Source organism: Vigna unguiculata, chromosome 4 (genome assembly GCF_004118075.2).
Source record: "Vigna unguiculata cultivar IT97K-499-35 chromosome 4, ASM411807v1, whole genome shotgun sequence".
NCBI lineage: Eukaryota > Viridiplantae > Streptophyta > Magnoliopsida > Fabales > Fabaceae > Vigna > Vigna unguiculata.
Window position 1 is genome coordinate 23,693,774 of NC_040282.1, and position 15,609 is coordinate 23,709,382.

The following is a 15,609-nucleotide window of genomic DNA, read 5'->3' on the forward strand; positions in this document are numbered from 1 at the left end:
ATGAAGTTTTTATCTAGAGCAGTAAATGCAGCTTAAAAATATGGTGCAAAGCTAATTTAATTCATAAATGCAATTACATTTATATTTATTTATATTCAGATTGAAGTCCCCACCAACCCCACATTAATTTATTATCAAATGAAAAAAAAAAACTGAATTATATTATACTATACATAATAAAAGGCTCTCATTCACAAATTATATTAGTTATATATTAGTATAACTCAGGACAGAAAATTGAGTCTCATTCATTCATTCAAAGCTCTTCCGCATCATTTTTGTGGGTGTTTTTCATGAATGGCAATGGTGATTGTGACAAGCATTTTGGTTATCTTTGTGACTCTGGTGTTGAAGGTTGGGTATGACACCATTTCATGTTACTGGCTCACTCCAATGCGCATAAGGAAGACGATGGAGAAACAAGGTGTGAATGGTCCTAAACCCAGTTTTCTCATTGGCAACATCAGAGAAGTGGCATCCCTTGTTTCAACAGCAGTTTCTCAAGACATGAAAACTATCAGCCATGATATTGTTGCTCGTATTATGCCGCATTTTGTTGTGTGGTCCAACCAATATGGTATGTATCTTTCTACAAGCTCACCAACACATGCACACAATTTGTCTTAGAATGAATGTGAAATTTTATTATGAACACTCTCATGCATGCAATTTTTGTATTGGAATGGAAATGAAATTTCAACTATTGTATACACACTCACAAGTTGTTCTGTAGAGAGTGGGATCTCACTTATTATTAAACTAATCCATCTTATTATATAGATCAAAATAGTTGGAGTGAGGCTAAACTAAAATTACCATTTTCTAGAAGAATTTAGCTTGGATTTTCAAAGATCCAAATCCAAAATTAGATTGGGATCCAAATTTATATTTTCTGAAAAAAATTGTAAATTGATTTGATATTGGTTTTTAAAAACCATCTTTTTGTTTTCAAAATTGATTGTAAGTGTGTAATAATTTAAATCAAGATATATAACAAATGCTTTTGATTTACAAAAGTAATTAGGAATAACAAAGCAAGTCAACTGACCATTTTGGTCCAATCCGTTCTTGGCCCGTAAAAAATGGGCTTGACTCGCCACCAAAGATGGGTCATAAATTGCAACTCGTCCTGCCGTAGGACAGATCGACAGGCTGGTTGTTGGCCAACCACTTTTTTATTATTTTTCTTATTTTTTTAATTTTTAATTTTTTTTATTTTTTACTTCTAAATTTTGTATAATTATAAATAAATATTAAAAGAATATTTAATCATATAAATATTTTGTAAGATTTTAATTGATTAATTAATATTTTTAATTGAATAAATTAAAGTAATTATTACATTTACATGTTAAATTACTTTATTATAACTAATAATTGAAACTTAATTTATAAGTGTTAATGATTTAAATTACAATAGTGTTGCATATTTATATCTTTACAAAAATGTAATACAGAAAGTTTAATCTTTTAAATTATTTTTTATTTTAATTTTTAATTTGAAAAATAAAAAATAAAATGGGCCAGTAGAATGGAGTGGGCTGGTGGATTGAAAATTCCAACTTGGTCTGTCCTGTTTTGGTAGTCCAACAAGTTGGCTCACAAGCCACGATCCAATTTTCCACTCCTAATAATAACAATAAAGAAAACACAAGAATATAATTGAAAGAAAACCCTTTTTTTAACATTGGAAAAGTCTATACACAAATAGTTTCAAAAGATATAGTGTACAACCTATACACACAACAACCTTTATATACACCCATCACCATCTTCCTTTTTCCTCAAATAAAAAGATAATTCACTACAAGCATAGCTTGAACCTCAATCTTGGTAAGGACTTTGTAAACATATTTGCATGAATCTCCTTTGAGGCAATCTTCTTGATTTTAACCTCTCCAAACTCAACCACATCTCTCATAAAGTGCAATCTTACTTCTATTCTTTGGTATTATCATGACAAATATGATGATCAACAATATGAAGAACATGTTAACTATCATAATGAATAGTCAAAAAATATTGCTCTCCCATAAACCCATTAACCGTAATGCCTTATTCACCTCCTTTGTGAGCATGATATGCACACCTTGTATGGTAAATAAGGCTACAATAAATTACATGTTGACCTTCCAACTAAAAGTAGATCCAAACAATGTAATAATGTACCTAGAAATAAACTTTCTTGTATCAACATAACTTGTATACTTAGCATCTACAAACCCCTCTATAGCATCTCTAATATGGTTAGATCGTTTATAAGTTAGACTAAACAATATATATTTTTCGTTCAGATATCTCAACACTCACTTCAAATCCTCTTTAATGATCATGTCCAAGATCTGCCATGAATCTACTAACCACATTAACAACATGCACCAAATTTGGTCTGCTACAAATCATACCATTCATGATGCACCCTACCTTCCTCTAAACTAGGAGCTTGGGTAATTAAGAACTTTGGGTGATGTTCTAAAGGTGTTGTCATAGGTTTAGTTTTATTCATACTAAACATCTTAACCACCTTCTACAAGTAACCGTACTACGATAAATGCAACATCCTAACTTTCTGAACGCTATATATATGTTCATCTTGGTATTTGCCTCAAGAGACTAAGATCCTTAATTTCAGACTCTAAGATTATTTTTTTCTTTGAGCTTCTTTAGTTCATTTTTATATTGGGTGGCTATAAGGACGATATCTACATATAATGCAAGAACAACACAAACCTTTCTTCTCTTTTAAGGATGTAGACATAATTGTCATAAATTATCCTCCAAAAGCCCATGTACCTCATGAAATCATCAAATCTCTTATATCATTGTCTCAAATTTGATTTCAAACCATATAATGTTTTTAGGTTGTTGCATGTAAATGGTCTCCTCTAGGTTTCCATGTATAAATGTTGCCTTTCCATCTAATTTTTCGAACACTATATTATATTAGTTAACAACTAGCATTAAAATTCTCGTTGAATAACAGTTTATGACATGTAAGAAGATCTCATTATTGTCAACCTATTCCACTTGTGTAAAACCTTTTTTCCAATAGTCTTGCCTTGAACCTCTACTCTTTTATACTTGGTATTCTCTCCTTCTTCTTGAATATCCACCTGCATCCTACCACTTTATGGTTCTTGGTAGATTAATAAGCATCAATGTGTGGTTCTTCTTCAAAGATTTGAGCTCTTCCTAATTGGCAACCTACCACTACTTACTTTATACGACTTCCACAACATCTTAAAAGTTGTTAGGTTCTAAAGTTTCTATCACTTTAGGTGTTGGAAAAGGATAGCCAATAAGGTCATTATATCTAAACCTTTGTCCAGGTTTGATCATCCTCCTCTCCTAATAATGCATAAGCTGAGAGTTAGAGTAAACTTCTACACATCTCTAACTTCAAAGGTAAGAGGTACAAGGTGGTTTACATCTAAAACTTGTAGACAATCTTATCCATTTCCAGAAGGCTCCACCTCAATGTGGACTTTGTCCTTACTTGTCTTTATATGTCTAACATCAAAACCATTTGAGTCTCACCAGATGTGACATTCTTGCTAACAAAACATATAGCCTCTACAAGCCCCAACCTCTAAAGCTTACCCCTTTACATGTTCTACATATCCAATGAAGATCATCTCTTAGCTCGTTCTTCTAGTTTATCCTTCTTGTCAAACTGGTGGCCATATATCCTTCTACGCCAATTGTTGAGTTCTCAACAATAATAATGCAAGAAACACAAAGGTATTACTTTTTCAATTTATCTTCCTAAAATTTTTAAATTTATTTGGACCAATTAGAAAACCAAATTTATTTTCATATTCTAAAAATGATTTGAATAAGCTCATATATATATATATATATATATATGGAAATGAATTTAATTTTGTGTTGATAGAGTATATTATTAATAAAAGTTTCACTAAAATAATGTTTTTCTTTTTTATGAATCTTATTACTTTTCAATAAACATTCACTACAATCATTAAATAACAACCAATTTTAGAGACAAAACATAACTAGTCACTATAGACTCTAACTAATTTATAAACTAAAAATTATTGGTATCTAAAATAGTCACTATTATGAATAAAAAAATTATAATTGGTTTATGAGTTAGCCTTTAATTTAGTCACTAACATTAGCGACCAAGATTTTACATATAAATGAATTAGTGTGTAAATTAGCAACAAAAAAAATATTTCTTTATCTTAGAAGCGCTAAACTTATGGGTCTTGTCTAAATAATACTTTTTATAATAATTTATATCAAGAAAATTATTAAAATTGAGTTTTTTAATATTTGTGGCCTAAATATTTCATTATTTGTTTAATTGAATGTACACCTACTCAATGAGAGAAAGAGAGAAACAAAAACTATGGAGAGAGAAGGTCTTTATGGCCTAAAATCCTGAATCATGTCACTTGATTTTCTATTTGAAGTTTTATTATTTAGTTCGACTAGTATTAGAAGAGATTAAGAAAAGGAGTTTAAAGAGAAAAGATAAAGGAGGAGGTATAACATAAAAAAGAAACATCATGATTAATTTATCATTTATGTCTCAATGACAAAAAATTTGTAGACTTGTCTTACTTATTCAGTTTATATCTACTTGAATCTTACAAAACCAGTTTGTAAGATAAACATTACACTCTACTTAAATATATTATAGTTTGGCATTATTTTTAGCTAATATGAGATTTTCAATACATCAACTCACTGATGAATAAATGTTTTGAACCTTAGATTAGACATTTATGAGTGATCTAACAATATTCTAATAAAGGTGACAGAATAGCCTCCAAAGCTTGACTTAGGATAACCTCTAACACATTGTTAATAAACAAGTTTAAACCTAATTCAAACCTACAAAACGGACTTTTATAAGGTAAAGATTACACCCTTCCCATTTACATATTATAATTTGGTTATTCCTAGTTGATATAGAATCTCCAACAAAATAAAATATAAATGTTCAATTTTGTGGCCATTTAAGAGAAAAGGGTAGAAAGATAGAAAGGAAAAGAAAATTTCACAATATCAAAACCTTCATAAGTTAATCATTCTTGTATCTCATCGTATAAGTTATGTATAATAAATTGTATGTTCTTCTTACGAGACCGAATATACTTTGTGGAGTCTCCAAAAGAACTACTAAACTTCAACTTCTAAGTACTTGTCCTTCTAACACCGGGTGGTGTTGTGCTTGTAAAAGACACTCTGAAGTTTAAGTTATCCAAATGCGTCAGCAAGTAATTAATGCAATGATTAATGAAAACGTAATTATTTACGCCATTGTGACGTGTTCTTTATATTATTATATTTTGTAGATCCTTATGTGGGCGGCCCTAAGTCAAGAGGCCTGATTACCTATGAGGTCCAATCAGTTGAAAGGCTCCAATTACCTGTGGGCCCAATTATATGATAGGCGTATTTACCTAATAGACCCAATTACATGTGGGTCCAATTACCTAATATTGTGTCACCTTAGCCGAATAAGAGAGGGCTAGATACATGTCGGCCTACTGGCTAGATACATATCGACCTACAGGACAGTCATGTACTCGACTAAGGGCATTGCTTATCGAGTCCCAGGGTGACATAGTCTTATAAAGTAAACCAGTCCCCTGGTCTTTAGCATGGATAATGCCAAAGGCTTGTAGTGTTAGACGTCAGTAATCACACTTGGTGATCCGTCTTCCGTTCTTGGTAGTCGGCCTTGAGTGCATGGTAGTCGGTCTTTCATTTGTTTCGTAGATAAAAGTTGTATTTCTTTGGGTGTGGCCTTATAGGTATATATGCATATACATACCATGTGTTCTCTATTTGTCCATGTTCATATGATCACATTAATGGGATTTATAAGCAACATATTCCACGAGAAATGAAAATGATTAATTTAAAATGAAACTTAAGCAAAGTCAGGCTCACCATTGATGTGTATTTTTATGATGAAGATTAAATATGTTTGATCAAATATGTCCTTATACATATATACATGCATGTGCATAAATGTGTGTTACTCTTAGTTTTCTTCATTTTCATATTGGCTTTATCATAATGATGTAGGAAAGAGATTCTTGTATTGGAATGGAACAGAACCAAGGTTGTGTCTAACAGACACTGCACTGATAAAGGAATTTCTGTCAAAGTACAACTCCATATCTGGAAAATCATGGCAACAACAACAAGGTAACAAACATTTCATTGGGAAAGGGTTGTTGATGGTCAATGGTAAAGATTGGCACCACCAACGTCACATGGTTGCCCCTGCATTCATGGGAGAGAGACTTAAGGTAATTAACCAGTCACACATGAATACATTTTTTGACATGTTTCTTCAAAATATATTTTATGATTATTAGTTGAAATTGTTTTGGAAATATCAATTCTAAAATATCAGCAACTAGTTTCAGCGAGTGATTTTGAGACCAAGTGGATTGTTGTGAATATTGATAATTTCTTGAGTCTCTTAACAATGATATCAACAAATGATTGGAGTTAAATGATGATAACATTTAATGTACAGGGCTATGCTGCGCACATGGTGGAATGCACAAAGGATATGCTTCAATCACTGCAAAATTCATTAGAAAGTGGGGAAAGTGAGGTGGACATTGGAGAGTGCTTAACTGAACTCACTGCAGATATTATCTCAAGAACAGAGTTTGGCACAAGCTATAAAAAGGGAAAGCAAATTTTCTTTCTCCTCACACAGCTCCAGAGTCGTTGTGCTCAAGCAACTCGCCATCTATTCCTTCCTGGAAGCAGGTATATATAATATGCCAATTACCATTTAGAGGAATAAGCTAAAGAATATCACATATTTATATATAATAAAAAGAAAGATAGTTGACTAGTGAAAATATGATTGCAAAAAATTGTGAAGCTTTTATTATGGGGTAAATTTTAAACGTAATTCAGCCATTAAAGATTCATTTGTGATATGAAGTTTGGATTCACTTTTGTATATTGTAATTGTATTTTATATTTAGACATTAAAGAGTCTTTAAAACACTAATTCATTCATGTTGATCCAAATTGAGACTAAATATTTATAAATGGTCTAATAATAAGTCAATAATGAATGACAGGATAAGTTAACAATACTCACTAAAATAAGTTTTGTTACCATATTAGAAAATAAACTTTAAATCTATCTTAATTTTAAAAAAAATCTATAAGATAAAGTTTACTCTCATTTATATAATATAATTTAACTTTATAAATAGTCCATACAATTCCTGACTTTATTTAATTAGTAAGTATTTTACTAAATCACAAATAATTTTTTATATATGTCCACTTTTTTTACCGGGTGCATTTATCTTGGTATATTGTCTTTCCATTATAGTAATAATTATAATTACAAACTTGACTAATGATAAATCTTTTAATATGCTGAAAATCTTATCTTTTATCTAGTTTATGGAGTTCAAAGTATGAAATGATTTTCATGAAAAAAAATTATAGATAGTTGTTTTCTTTTTGGCTACCTGTGTAATGCAGTTTTGTCATTAATTTGGTGTGATCTTCCCTATTTTTATTTCTTTTTTTTATATTTTTAAATAAAATCTTCAAATAATAACAATAATGCCTAGCATAATCTTATTTAAAACACTTTTATTTTTACCTCTAGGTCAATTTTTGTGTTATTGTTTGCTAAAATTATGATTCATAATAGTAGTAAAAATATTTTGGTCTCAAAAGTTACTTTGATTCAATTTTTTTCTTTAATATTTATGTTGCTAAATCTTGTCCTCTTTATGATATCTCAATTTGATCTTTTTATTTACTTTTTTTTCCTCCCCTTTTGAAATAGTGAATTGACACACATGTCCCCTCATTGTTAAATGTGAACTTACACCATTAATGATGAAATTGACATGTTGTATAGGTTTTTCCCCAGCAAGTACAATAGAGAGATAAAGAGTTTGAAGAAGGAGGTGGAGAAGCTGTTGATGGAGATCATAAAGGGTAGGGAAGAGTGTGTGGAGAAAGGGAGAAACAATTCATATGGTAATGATTTGTTGTGCATACTCTTGGATGAGATGAAGAAAGAGAGTGGAAACTTAAATCTTCAACTAGTTATGGATGAATGCAAAACATTTTTCTTTGCTGGCCATGAAACCACTGCACTCTTACTCACTTGGACAGTTATGTTGCTTGCAACCAATCCACATTGGCAAGACAAGGTCAGAGCTCAGGTCAAAGAGATTCTCAAAGGGGAAACTCCTTCACTTGATAAACTCTCCAAGCTCACTCTGGTTAGTTTCAAATTATACTCTGTTTTTCTCCAATTATATCATTATGTCTTTCATTTTTAACTTTACTTTATTTAAAGAGTTTGATTCTCATATATATCATAGTTTTATCTACTAATGAAAAGTATTTTAGATATGGTTTTTAAAATATTGGTATAATAATTAACCTTTTCTAATTATATGATAATGCATGATAGGAGTATAATGTACACAGTTTAAAACTTTTCAGACTCAGAGGATTGAAAAGCATGATATATTGAATGAATTTGTTCCGTTATTTTCATTATTTTAAAATATTTTTACATTTTTTTTCAAATAATGATTAAATATGACCATTCTAGTAAACAGGAGTATATATTAAAGATAAAATAATCAGTGTATACTTTGGGAATATAATTTTTTGTATTTTGAATTGTATATTTCATATTGCATAACATATTTAACCCTACAAAATAAAAACATTCATTTCAAATTGCATAAATATATTTAAAATATAAATGTTTTCTAAATTATACAATTCAAAATACATTTTTTGTATTATGGACTATACATTTTAAAATAAAAAATTATATTCTAAACTGCACATTTGGGGATACAAAACTAAAAAATGCAATTTATATTATACATTTTACAAAACAAAAATTATATTTTTGGATTGCATAATTCTGAATACAAGAATTTATGAAAATGTAAGCTGCGGGAAGGAATGGCTCTTTCCGATGCCAGTTACATTGTAAGCCCAGCCCAAGTAGCCATTTACTAGAAAATTTGTGTTCCTAAAATAACATAAAGTTTAGGGACAATATTATATTTTCTTGTTGCTATTTTTCTAATTAAAATTTAAAATTTATTCTGATTTCTAATTAAAATTGAAGGTTTATTTTGATAACCATTGTACTAGAGGATTTTATTAAATATTTAACTGAGGAAAAATTTAAATTCAATTGAAATAGTACCAGTAACACCTATTTCTAAATTTTGTGCTTTAAAATAACTCAAGTTATTAACATATTATACCTTTTATGATGACGGTGATGAGATGTGATCGATTTTATGATTTACGTGTTCATTAAACGTCTTCTCTATTAATTCAATATTAACAACCCATGTTTGAACTTTTTTACACATTGATAAGGAATCCACTTTTAAGTAAAAAAAGAGTAACTAACGTTTTCAAATAACTTGTCCTTTTTAGAACTTGAATATAAGTAAAACCAGTATGATCTATGGTAGACAAAAACAAAATAAATCTAACTATTTTAATTTTATTTAATGGTGTTGTTTTTAAACAATTTTTATTTAATGATATATATATATAAATATATTAATTACGATATCAATTCATGATATTCTCTCCCATATTTATAAAATCCATTTAAGTAATTCGTTATAATTAATGAAATTACTTAATTTAGTTTGTAATATTAAAGTTGTCTCAAATTTGCATGTTTTCTCAAATTATTTTCAGAAGTAATGAAATTATTATTTTAATCTTTTTCATCATCTTTAGTTCTATTGGTTATGTGTATGAATAGTCTTCTAAAATACACTTTATACAACACAAACCTATTTTCAAGGTAGTGAGACATATAATCCCTAGCAAAATGGGATACTGATATTAAGAAATATCAATCTCGTTAAAAAGGAGTCCAGATTCTCTACTGATTTGTTTGGTATTGTCCTCTGTTTGACATTAAAAATACACTGTACTGATATTTTAAATATCTTTTTAATATATTTTAAAATGTTGATATTAATAGTAATCAGTGTATTATGAAAACACAGTAAAGAAATAACACAGAAAAAATCAGTAGAGAATCCAAAACCTTAAAATGATGTGAGTACATTGAAAAATTAATTATAAAATTTTAATGAAACTATATATAAGATTTGATGGGATTGACACTACCTTTCTAACATGTAACGAGTTTAAGTTTTTTTTTTTCTTATAATACTCAACTTTCTTATTTATATCCAATGTAGAACTTAGACTCAGACTTGAATTTCCAATAAAATTTTAGTCATAAATATACAACTACGTTATGTATATACAAATATTATTGTAATAATAAAACTACCCTACTAACCTAAGTTGTTTTTTTGATATTGCAGCTACACATGGTGATAAACGAGTCAATGAGGTTGTATCCTCCTGCAACTGTGTTTCCAAGAATGGTTTTCAAAGACATTGAGTTAGGAGACCTTCACATTCCTAAGGGCTTATCAATTTGGATTCCAGTGTTGGCCATTCACCATAGTAAAGAACTATGGGGTGAAGATGCAAATGAGTTCAACCCTGAGAGATTTGCTTCAAAATCATTCATACCTGGTCGCTTCATACCCTTTGGTTCAGGCCCTAGAAACTGTGTTGGACAATCATTTGCAATGATGGAAGCCAAGATCATACTCGCCATGTTGATATCTCAATTTAGCTTCACCATTTCTCAGAGTTATAAGCATGCACCAGTGGTTGTCCTTACAATTAAACCTAAATATGGTGTTCAAGTTTGTTTAAAGCATTTAGATCCATAATTATAATATATATTAGAAACTTCTTGTTCTAGGCTCTTATAGAGATTATGTATTTAGGATATGCGGATAATCTCATTGAGTAAGAGTATCATGTTTTTACTAGAAATAAATCATTGGAAAGTCAAAACTTTTGAGTCAAAGTTTTGACTTGTAAAGATTACATGATGTTCAAGTCAATATGAGATTAACGAATAATGAAAAGAAAAAAAAAAAATAAATAATGAAATGATATTTCTTTTTCTTTTTGTTAAATATATTTTTACATTACTTTTGGGCCTCCACAAATAAAAATAAATAATAGAAAAAATAATGAGGATTACTTAAGATATTTTGTTGGATTTGTTATTGTGGATATTTATAAGTTGTTCCTAGTTAATAAGTTAATATAATGAATAAGATTATCTTTGGTTGATAATAGTTGATATGTGATTATTCTATGAAATACTTTGGTGTGGGTATGTATACAAACCCTCAAGTTTGAAACAAAAATCCTTTTACTTTTGCATGTAGACAATTTATTTAGTTTTTCAACTTTTAAGATGATCAAATAATATTTTCTACAGTTTTTTATATTCATATTTGTGACTTTTACTCAAGTTAGAGTTCAAATAATAGTTATAACTTGAAATAAGTAACTTTAATCTTTAGTTCTAACATGTTTAAATATTATAGTCACCATATATACCTTATCAAGACTTGGACTTTCTTACCAATCTTACATTTGTGTTAAACTTTCAAATTATCTCATAAAAAAAAAATTTACATATTTTATACAAAAGTCAATAATGAAATTATACATTCATTTTACAATTACCATATGTATTTATATGTAAAATACTTCTAATTTTAAGAAATAAAAAAATTATTAAGAAAATGTAGCAATCCTTTTTATTTGTAATACATATCTGATAATTAAAAAAATGTATTTTATTCTCGTTATATATTTGTTTGCATGATTATATATATATATATATATATATATATATATATATATATATATATATATATATATATATATATATATATATATATATATAATGACTAACTTCTAACATAGACCAATATAAAGATAAAAAAAATTGATTTTGTCTTCCATGTGTTTGGCATAGGTAATTTATTTTTCAACTTTTACCAGTCAATGGAATTGGTGGAATTTCATTCACTTGATGTCCATTAAAGGATTTCTTCAACATGTAGGAAGGATAATGACATTTTACAAATCTTTGATGCTAAAGATATATTGTCTTCCTTCCATGTTTTGATTGTTGACCTCTAGTGTCTTCACATATAACAAAGACTTTATAACTCTTAACACTATTTTTTGATAAGTTAGCATGTGCAAAAATTCATTGGTGATACAAAATAACATGACAGTCATTTGGTAAGATTCATTAATAAACTCATCAAAGAATTTGACCCTCTCATCCCAAATCAACTATAAATCTTCAATTTGAAGTAGATCAACATCTATGCCATTTCTTGGTTGTTCTAGACTAGAGATCATCATAGATAATATAATGTATTTTTGTTGCATGCACAATTAAGGAGGAAAGTTGTAATAACTAGTATAAAACAAGCCATAAATTGTGGATAGTACTTGAATTACCACTATAAAAGTTGCATAAATTGTGGCAATTTTAATATGATGGTTCTAAAAAAATGCCAAAATTATCTTTATAATACAACAATTTTATAACTACCACATTTTGTATTTAAAATATGATAGGTTTTTTCTTTTTCTTTTTTGATTCCCTTCATTTTAGCCTACCTTTTGTAATTACAAGAATAACAAAAGTGAAGATTTTGTTCCTAGTGTCCTTTACTGTGGAACCTCACTTTTAATAACCATCTCACCTCTTTTGCCAACCCTCAATGTGAATCCTCTAACAAACCCTCATTGTGGACCTTTACTGTCAACCCTAATGAAAAACCTCACCTTCCCCCTTATTGCAAACCTTATACCATCAATCCTCACCTTGAACCCTAATTTTTATTTATTTTTCACTAAGACACTCATCATAAAACACACACCTCTCTATCATTTCTGTCTCCCCCAATTGATTCACGAAATCCTAATTTCAATGGTTCCTATTTTGGGTAGCGAAGAGTTAGGTTGGATTTAGCTAAGGTAACAACTATAACAACTTCTCTTTAAGGAAGTGAAAGGTGGCATCATAATTACTATGAGCTCTTAACCTTGTTATATTTGAAGGATCGTTACTACACAACAAATGGCTTCATCAACAACATCAAGAAACTCTAGAGATGCAAAACCCCATTTTCTTCTCTCTAAATCCTAGATTTTCTCTTTTCCTTTCTTTTTCCCTAAAAAAATCTAACCTCATTCTTTATGTTCTTGAAGATCTAAGCCCATCAAAGTGATCCTTGTGAAGAGTTCTACAAAATACCCCGATCAATTTTATCTTTAGGTAAGTTTAAATTTTCACCTTTTGCAAAGAGCAAATATGTTTTTCTTATACATGCAACTTTTCTTGGGTTTCATGTAATTTTTATGTTTTCTAGATCAAACTCTATCTAATTGTGGTTATAAAATCATGTCTTGATAATTGCTCGGGCTTTTTGTTGTGTAGCTAGAACAATCGTAAGTGGTGGAGTTGTGTAGGAGAAGAACAATGTTAGGTGTATTCTTTAAAGTAAGGAAAGCTAATCTATAAGTTGTTAATTTTCTTGAAATGTTGATTCTTGGTTTTAAGATTTAATTTGAGGATTTAATATTTTGGAGTGTGTTTGAATGTCGGTATGTGTGGGTTGATCAATGGGATTGAAAATGCGACAATGCTAGAAGATTGTGGTTTTAATATGTGAAATGCTATGAATTTGTGATGTGTTTAGATTGTTGGTGAATGAGAGAAATGAGAATGAATCAGAGTGAGGGCAACAAAAGGTTGTGAATCAACTGTATAATGACTTATAATTGTGAACCAGAAGGATTTGTGATGAAATATTTGTGAAAGGATGCTATTATGCTAAATTGAAAAAGATATTTTGATGATGACAGTTAATGCGTCTTGTTATTATTTATGTTATGGTGTTCTATTGTTTTAACTTGAGTTGTCAAACCTTATATTAAAGGATGACATTGAATGTCTTTGAAGAGAGGTATTTTAAAAATTTAGAATTTGCTCGAATGATGAATTATTTGGTGACTTGGTTAAATCGTGAATCCTTGTGGTGTGTAAAGAGTAGAAATGGGGTAAGCATTGAATAATATGGTATTAAATGTGGCATGATTCTTATGTTTTAAGCATGTAGTATGCTTATATGATTGTTATAACATATGAATTTAGGAATGAAAGTAAATATGGAGAGCTATAACAAATTAAAGGTAAGCAAATTAAACTAATATTGAAGCTAGTGTAGACAAGTTAATAGCCTCAGGAAAACTATTTGATGAAATTGTGCAATTCCTTTTACCACTATCGACACCAATATCAAGTTGTTCTATATTATTTTGTGTCCTTTTTCCTAAGTTAAATAATCTCATTCTCCATCTATGCCATTATTTTAGTCATGTTTTTCATTTGAGTAGTCAATGTGTCTTATCTTGTTGTGTATAACGCTTTTTGGGCGGGAAATAATCTCTGTGATTTACTCCCGTTGCCCTAAAACGACTTGGATACTCTGGGAGACATAAAGCTTGAGCAAGAATGTCTAAGCGAGCATTACTCATCTCTTCTAAATGTATAGTTTGTATTGTGAACTACAATTTCTAAGTAATTAATACATTTAAACAATAGCTCAATCCTTTGTAAAATTGGTTGACCAAATTATGTTTTGGCTTAATCAATTAATGGGCTTTAGTTTTGTTTTATTTTCAAGTTGTAATAAGGGCCCATTTGGCAACTTAGGAACCAACCTTTGGAAGACCAAGAGGACGATGCATTGGTGAATGCTTTTGGGTGACTTTTGGTTACCACAATTTCAGTTACAATCAACCATTAAGTAGTAGGATCATTATTAGCTTAAGTGGGATGGAATTGAAATTAATGGGCCTTTTGTAATTTTGATGGCCAAAGCTTTTATATAAGATGAACCATTTTTATCAATGAAAACAAGTAGAGTTTTATTCAGAAATATTAGAGTTTTATCTCTTCTATCTTAGTGAGAGTGATTCTGATGAGTCCACTCTAGGCCCAACCCATGGCCCACATGCACCACAAGGCCCAAGCCTAGTTAAAGGCCCAATAACAAGAAGCATGTTAAGAAAGATTCAAATAGGCTTCTCTCAAGATGGCCAAAATTCTCACGGGCTTGAAATGCTATTTTCATCAGCCAAAGAGGATGCTAAAATATGACAGGTTTCATGTTAGAGCATTAGTGTAGACTTTAATTTTGGGCCACATGTTAGGTCATGCTTTATAAAATAAAAAGCCAAAGTAAATTGTTGATTAGCTTTCAAATTGGGCTAATTCAAGCCCAATTGAAAGGAAACATGGTGAAAAGGCATGGAAGGTGTGACTTGCCACTTGGTGCATGATCCTTGCTCCCATTACATCACACGGATCTAAAGGCTTCTAGTAGCCTAAGCCAAGTTTGCATTTCATTTCATTATGCATTTGTATTTCATTTTGTTCAGCCACTCTACTACAAATGACGGCCTTCACCACTTGTATTGGGTTACTCTTTGAATGGTAATTGATAGATGTTGAGGGCACTCCACACAATTGCCTTTGAGAGTCATGCTAGGATAGTCTCCTTTCATAGAGTTTCACTTCCACAAACCACACATTGCTCAAGGGCCTTCAACCTTGCTCCATCATTCTACTGCCTCAATGGAGTTCCTCCTCTCCAAATT

At 29.9% G+C, this 15,609-nt stretch overlaps 1 protein-coding gene across 1 annotated transcript; it reads left to right on the forward strand.

Moving 5' to 3' along the window:
- Nucleotides 1-297: 297 nt before the first annotated feature.
- Nucleotides 298-10,903, forward strand: LOC114182691 (cytokinin hydroxylase-like). The gene is made up of 5 exons (XM_028069606.1): nt 298-577; nt 6,067-6,293; nt 6,527-6,768; nt 7,895-8,264; nt 10,374-10,903. The coding sequence occupies exons 1-5, from the start codon at nt 298-300 to the stop codon at nt 10,791-10,793; spliced, it is 1,539 nt and encodes a 512-aa protein (XP_027925407.1). The 3' UTR covers nt 10,794-10,903.
- Nucleotides 10,904-15,609: the final 4,706 nt, after the last annotated feature.